Below are 7,495 nucleotides of genomic sequence, written 5' to 3'. Positions count from 1 at the left end.
TGTGTGTATATATTTATTTCTTTATTATTATTTATTTATTTATTTAAATTTGTTGACCAGGAGTGTCCGACTGGACGTGGGTCCATTTTCAGCGGAGGCCCGGGGAGAAAAGCTCCACAGTAAAATAAACAGACAGTAGTTACATTGGATTACATAGTGATTAACAATTTAACATAGAAATTACTTACAACATATTTACAGATGAAGAACATAGTACATCAGTAGACAACTAGAATCTTTATCTGTGAAGTACATAACAGGCATTAACAAATGTAACAATGAGAAGTTCCTGCTGTATAATAAGTACTAGGCTTATGAGCATCTAAGCTTATTATCATCAAGGTAGTTAGTGGAGGTGAAAGAAAGGTAGTAGTTGGATGGGGTGGATTATATTAGAGTGGGAGTTGCAAGGGCATAGCCAGCATGTTTTTAGGTGCGCTTTTAATAAAGTTTTGAAGTTGGTGCATGATGGTACGGAGGTAATTGTGGGTGGGAGTGAGTTCCATAATTTGGCTATGGCGCAAGAGAATAGTGCTTCACCAGCAGAGTTACTGGCTTTAGTGATCTGCAAGTGATTTTTCTTGCTGGATCTTAGTGGTCTGGTGGTGCGATAGGGTTGGAGTAGATTCTGGAGGGATGGGACATTTAGTGGATGGTTTACTAGTTTGTGGGTGAGTGAGAGTTGATACCACTGAAGGAGGTGAGGGAGTTCAAGCCAGCCCAGTTCAGCAAGTGAGAGACAGTGGTGACTACGGTAGGATGCCCTGTGGCAATTTTGCGATTTTGTTGTAGCAGGTCTCTAGCTTGTTTAGATCACATTGCCTTAGGTTGGTATATACTGGAGAGGCATAAAGTAGGGTGGAGATAATGTGGGAATTTGCTATTGAAATCTTTGCTGCTTTGGTGAGAAATTGTTTATTTCTGTATAATGCTCCTAGTTTTTTGTGGACTTTTTATGGTCATGGATATGTGAATGTCAAATTTTAGTTTATTGTCTATTTCCACTCCTAGCAATTTGGTGTGTTCATTTGGGTATATAGTGGTGTTGTCTTTTGCTGTGATGTTAAAGTGAGAGTTGTTTTGAGTATGTTTGGTGGGTTGGAAGATGAGTAGTTTAGTTTTGTTTGGGTTGAGTATTAATTGGGCATCGGATAACCATGTTTCAACAGAGGAAAAGGCTTCCTGTGTGACTTTTGCAGTTTGGGTAGGGACTGGGCTGAGCAGATGATGGTAGAGTCATCTGCGTATTGGATGAGTGTGCCATGTTTGGTGGCAGAGGCTAGATTATTTGTGTAAACAGAGAAAAGTAGGGGTCCAAGGATGGATCCTTGGGGAACCCCTATGGAGACAGGTAGTTGGGGAGATATGTCATTCTGCCATACAACGGATTGTTGGCGGTCAGACAGGTAACTCTGAAACCAGTTTGTGACTGATTGTGAGAAGGATAGGTTATTGAGGACAGAGATAAGTTGTTTGTGTGGGACCATGTCAAATGCTTTAGATAGGTCTAGGAAAGTAGCAGAGGAGAGATAGCCATTGTTTTATGCTGAAGGATAGTGTTAGTAAAGGAGAGTAAGGCAGTGGTGGTGCTATGGTTTGGTCGGAAACCATGCTGAGTACTGGAAAGGAGGTTGTTAGTAAGGAGGTAGTGTGAGACCTGAGAGTGTATGCATCTCTCTAGTATTTTGGAGAGTGGAGAGAGAATAGCTATGGGGCGGTAATTGGTTAGTTCTGCAGAGGGTCCGCTTTTGTGGAGGGGAATTATATGTGAGACTTTCCACAATGTGGGAATGTAACTTTCTGACAGAGATCAGTTAATCAAGATGGATACTGGGTAGGCCAGAGCATCAGCTGCGATTTGTAGGTATTCACTTGGGAGGTTGTCTGCTGCTAATTTGGTGGGTTTAAGTTTAGTTAAGAGTTTTTTATGTTGGAGGTAGGTACAGGAGAAAAAGAGAAGGCAGTGGGGAGATTACTAGTTGAAGGTGTGGGTTGGAGGGGGGTTGTGTTGTTTTAGCTAGTGATAGTATGGTTTCGGTGAAGTGTGTGTTGAATGAGGTAGCAATATTTTCTGAGGAGTGAGGGATGTTAGGAGGAGGGGTACTGACTTTACCTGGGTGGAGGATGGAGTTTATGGAGGACCAGAATTGTTTGGGGCTGTGTTGTGAGGAGTCTAGGGCAGACCGGTAGTATTGGAATTTGTCCTGTTTTATTAGCTTTTTGACTCTATTGCATAGTTCTAGAAATTTCTGTCTAGCTGCGGGGGTTTTGGTTTTGCGTCAGTGCTCCCATGCTTTATCCCTGTTTTTCATTTCTGACTTAATGGTTTTCTGTAGCCATGGGGAGGGTTGTGCTTTGGTTCTGAAAAATCTTATGGGGGCATGGTAATTAAGGATGTTCAGGAAGGTAGTATTAAAAGATTCAACTGCGTCATCTAGACTGAGGTACTTTAGAGCATGCCAGTTACATTCTTTGAGGGATGAGATGAATGTGAGTGGGTTAAAGTTTATTCTTTTACGTATCTGACGATAGATGACAGGTTTAGCTTGGTACAGGTATTTTTTTGAGTAGGAATGTTGGGGAGTGATCACTGAGGCTATCTGATAAGCAGCCTGTTATATATGACTGGGAGTTCTTACTGACTAGTATCCAATCCAGGGTAGAGTGCTTGCTGGAGTTTTTATTTATCCTTGTTGGTGACTGGACTAGTTGGGTGAAGCCATGAAAGTGTACATGATGGGTTGGATTGTTGCCAGAACAGGATTGCCAGTCAATATTGAAATCACCTAAGATGATAGTTTCTTGGGTGAGATGGTGGGTAGACCAGCTGAGGAGGTTTTCTAGTGGAGGGATGTTTTGGCCAGGTGGGAAGTAGCATCCAATTATGTTGATGGTTTTGTTTCGGTTAATTTTGAGGTATATAATATATATATATATATATATATATATATATATATATATATATAGAGAGAGAGAGAGAGAGAGAGATACACACACACACTCATGACTGCAATTGATAACCCCACTGTAATTGTTTCTTTTGAGCCTGCTCTCTTGTGACATTGCATAATAGATCATTAAGCAGTGTGATTTACCTGTTCACAAAAGTAAGCAAGTCTGTCGCTAGTATAATATATATACTTTCCCCTGTACTGCATTTTTCAAATTATTTTGCTTTGATCTTATTACAGGAGCTGGTAAAACAGATTGGAGCATGCAAGTTCCAGATACAGTGAATGTAGAGTCAGGAAAATCAGCTCGACTTCCTTGCACGTTCACACATCCTATTGATGATTACCGAGGTAACATCACAGTTATCTGGAAAACAGGCAATGCATTTCATGGACCAGTCATCTTTCAGTGTGTTCTCCCATACCAAGAAAGTGCAGAGACTTACACCTGCAACAATTTAGCCACCATGACAGATAAGGATCGTTATTTATTTAGTGGGAACCCAAATGACAATGATATATCCATTGAGATTGTAAACATCAGAGACAGTGACAGAAATGAATACTTTTGTCGAGTGCAACTAGAAGACCCCTCTCATGCTTATTCATCTCAAAACCCCATCAATCTCCAAGTAAACGGTAAGAATGTATTACTGTGCTTTGTTCTTTCAATCAAACAATAATAGGATCGCCACTGATGTTCATCACATTGATCAATGCTGCAGTAGCCTTACGTATATGAGTTATATCCTGCAAAGGTTATATCTGCCAGCCGGCTTCTGAAGATTCAGGGCACCATCTGTGCACTCAGTCAGCTCAAAATGAGCTGAATAAAAAGACAAGAATGGGCTATCAAACCCTTCAGAGCTTTCCTGCTGCCAAACAATACTCCCCACTGAGGCCTTTGAGGACCAGTAGTGGACTTGTATGGTTCCTTTGCAGGGCAGACTTTCCATTTTAAAAAATTATTTATTAACTCTTTCTGTTATTTCTAATGGACTGTCATGAGATATAATGTACTTTTAAATGGGAGTACTCTTTTTTTCCTGTCAATTTAAAAGTTTACGGAGTAATTGAAAAACATTTTTTCTGTGGAGAAATTGTACTTATTTTACTTTTTGGGACTGGCATAATGTTTTAAAGTACTATTACTGTTTTTATGTGAAAAAGTGGCATTTAAAGACTTTTAACCTTTACTGGCTTTTGCTGCCTGTTTCCCCCAGGAAAGAGGCACCATTTTTGGTTTGACCATGGAACAACCTGCTGATCCCATGGAAGTTCCTTCTTCCAACCACAAAAAGAAAAAGTTAAGCAAACTGCCTTTACCACCACAGCAAGATAGCCATTTGCCTCAGCTACAGGTGGATGACTCTGCTGTGGCTATTTGTTCTACCTCAGGCCACTGAACCTTTACCCTGGATCCCTCTGGTGAAGCAGCTACAGCCACTATGGACCAGGTGGTTAGTCACATCTTCTGCACTGTTGAGGTCCCTCCAGTGGACACTGTTGTTTGTCTTGGTAGAGTGAACAGGTAAAACTTTCCTGTTTTGTCAGAATGTTGTGCCCATCCATGAGTAAGCTGTTGCTGGCATTAATAACATTGTTGGCCCCATTTTCCTGTCAAAAAGAAATGGAAAACAACACATATTTACTCCTCCTCATGTTTCCTTAGACAGGAGTAGTTTTCTGTGTTTGACTTAGGGTTTAATTCATGCTACTGATTCTTCTTATAAAGTAGTTTGTGGTAAAAAGAATGAGTGATGCATCTTTTCCTGAAGATATTCAAGATTTTGCAGGAATATGAAGGGACAGATGCATGGTTTTCTCCTCACATTTCTGATTCAGACTCTGAGGAGAGCTCAGTTTCTGATTCCACCTGTGGGGGTTTCCCTCTCTGAGACTATTTACAGAATGTGCCAGTATTTTCAGTGGAAGAACACCAAGGTTTCTCAGTCCCTCAGAAAATACTATGAGTTGTTACAGAAGGAATTTCTAGAACCTTCATCCATTCCTCCAGTTCTCTCATCTTTGGACGATGTGTGCGTTACTGCCTGCAGTTTTCCTGATATCCAGCCAGCTGCCCCTAAAAAACATATAGAATGTATAAAGTTCCTCAGTCTTTTAACTTTTTATACATCTCTTCCTAAATGTGACCCAGCAGCTATACCTTTAGTTAATCCTTCTGCTGCTATTTAGTTAATTACAATCCTGCTATTTCTAATAAAGATGGGGATATGATTGATAAATATGGGAAAAAAGTGCTTCTGCAACTTTAATTTTCAACATTTTGAATTGTCAGGCTCATATGTTAAGACTAATAGTGAAAGTATGAGGAATGCATGTCTGCAATTTCTTCATACTAGGAAAAATCTACTTTAAATAATTTAGCTTCTTCACTTGTATAAGTCAGTACTCATTGTTTGCAGTATGTGTATCTCAGTCGATACTTCTTCCAGAGCTATGGCCATGGTACTGTTTTGAGAAGGTTTGCTGGGCTAGATTCTCAGAACCTCCCAGATAATGTTTAAAATGAGATTTTAAATTCTCCTTTGGATAGAGAATTAGCTGTATAGGTGATCAAAAATTGTGATGAAAGGGGTAAGTTAATTAATGGAAACAATACAATTGTTCAGCCCTCTTTTTCCAAATTTTTCAAATGAATTCACTCACCCCAGAATAAACAATTCCAAAAGCAGATAAACATATATTTAAAATGAAATGACAAGGGTGTTCCAAAAAGAATTCTGGAGCGTCCCTATAAATCTAAAATGATCTCTCAGGTCTATAAACTAATTTCACAAATTAAATTCCTGTCTTCACTTCTCTATTCCAAATACTGGGAGGACATTGATAAGAATATTTCATTAAAATAAAAGTGTGATGCTATGCAAAACACTTTAAAATTACCCCATTTAAAAATCGAATATATACGCAGCTCATGATAAATAATAATTATTATACAACGACCCTCCTATTAATATTCCAAAATGTGCACGCTGATTGGTCAGTGTGCACGTTGTAAATTAGAGTTATAGTAATGGAAAAAGGTCCGGTCACCCTCGTGACCAAACCACACCAACCGTGGGTAAATCCAGCATTACCCACACCCAGGCATGGGTTATTGCTATAATATCATACCCCTTCCTTTTTTAAATAAATTTGGTTATAAGAAAATTCTATCCTGCCCCTTTTGCCCTCTGATTAATGTAGATTTACTCCATATGTTTTGGAGGTGTAAAACTGTCTATAATTACGGTGCTCTCTCAAAATAAAACTCAAAAAGATGGGGTACGAAAAGACTACTTTCTCATGGGAAATTACAATTCTCCATATAACTCCTAAATCTCTTTCAGGGTTATGCAAACATATCTTAATAGCACTATGTGCCTTGATCAAACATTTTATAGCAAAAAATTAGATAAACAAATCCAAAATCTCCTGGGAAAACTTCAAAGATATGGCTATAAAATATATATCTTCATATAAATTAACTAAAAATAAAACAAAAAGGACATACTTGCAGAAGTACTGGAGCAACCTACTTGACTCAATTTTGTCTAATTAAAAGAAATTACCATTATATTAGAATCCAGTTGCATGAAGACCACCTCTAGGTAAAACATCAAATCTAAGATACATACAAAATAGGTAACTAAAACATACTGGAAATATGAATTACCCCACTTCCTAGTGACATCCATGATGTAAATAGCTTTCAACACATCTATACTCACTGGCCAAATGTCCTCCTAGCGCACAAACTCCCAATCAACTGTTCCTTCCACTCAAGCTCATAAAATAGTGACTTCATACCATATAACAGCATGTATTTAGATAGGAGAACATGATTATTTACAATCTATTGTTTTTGTATATAGTTATTATTCTTTTGATGTAAGTTCTCTAGCCAAGATGAATGTATGTTTGTACTTGTTCTTCCTTTTGTATTTTGTATCTGTTATTGTTCATTTATGTAAATCAAAATAATAAGCAATAAATTGGAAAAAAAAAGGAATTCTGGAGTGTCCCAAAACCAAGGACATTCCAACAAGGCAGAATGACTATTTAAGGGACCTTGTCCTTGCTTCCCACCACACAGCCTCATTTACCTTCCAGAATGTCTGAATCTCCACTTTTCTTTTTGGCAACAGAAAGTTTCAGACAAATGGGTTCTGAAGATCATTCATCAAGGTTAAAGATGTCAGTGGGAATAAATTCCTCCTTTATGGGGGAGGGGGGGGGTAATTCCTTATCCACTAGACCAGACTATTATTTCCAAATGTCCTTCATCACATGCTGTCCCAGGGAGTGATAGAACCAGATCCTCCTTCCCAGATGAGGAAAGTTTTTTATTCAGGGATTTTTTTTAGTGCCAAAGAAAGAAAATGGTTGGAGACCAGTTATGGGTCTTTCTTTCCTCAAACTGTTTGTAATAATGCCCAAATTTAAAATGATGTCACTTCACAACCTGTTACCTCTTCTTTCACTTTCAAGTTTCCTAGTAACGCTAGATTTAAAAGAAATTTATCATCACATTCATATTC

At 38.5% G+C, this 7,495-nt stretch overlaps 1 protein-coding gene across 1 annotated transcript in view; it reads left to right on the top strand.

Annotated features, from left to right (window-relative positions):
• The window catches only part of LOC122808572, a 782,028-nt gene that overhangs the window by 278,815 nt on the left and 495,718 nt on the right, over positions 1-7,495 (top strand). Inside the window, exon 8 of the mRNA XM_044079528.1 lies at positions 3,192-3,590. Coding sequence (XP_043935463.1) covers positions 3,192-3,590 — 399 coding nt within the window. The remainder of the gene's footprint in view (positions 1-3,191; positions 3,591-7,495) is intronic.

The sequence above is a fragment of the Protopterus annectens genome, chromosome 8.part0, assembly GCF_019279795.1.
Source record: "Protopterus annectens isolate FY-2018-M chromosome 8.part0, PAN1.0, whole genome shotgun sequence".
NCBI classification, from domain to species: Eukaryota; Metazoa; Chordata; order Ceratodontiformes; family Protopteridae; genus Protopterus; species Protopterus annectens.
Note: the sequence above shows the minus strand (reverse complement) of the source record. Positions and strands in the feature narration are given on the sequence as shown.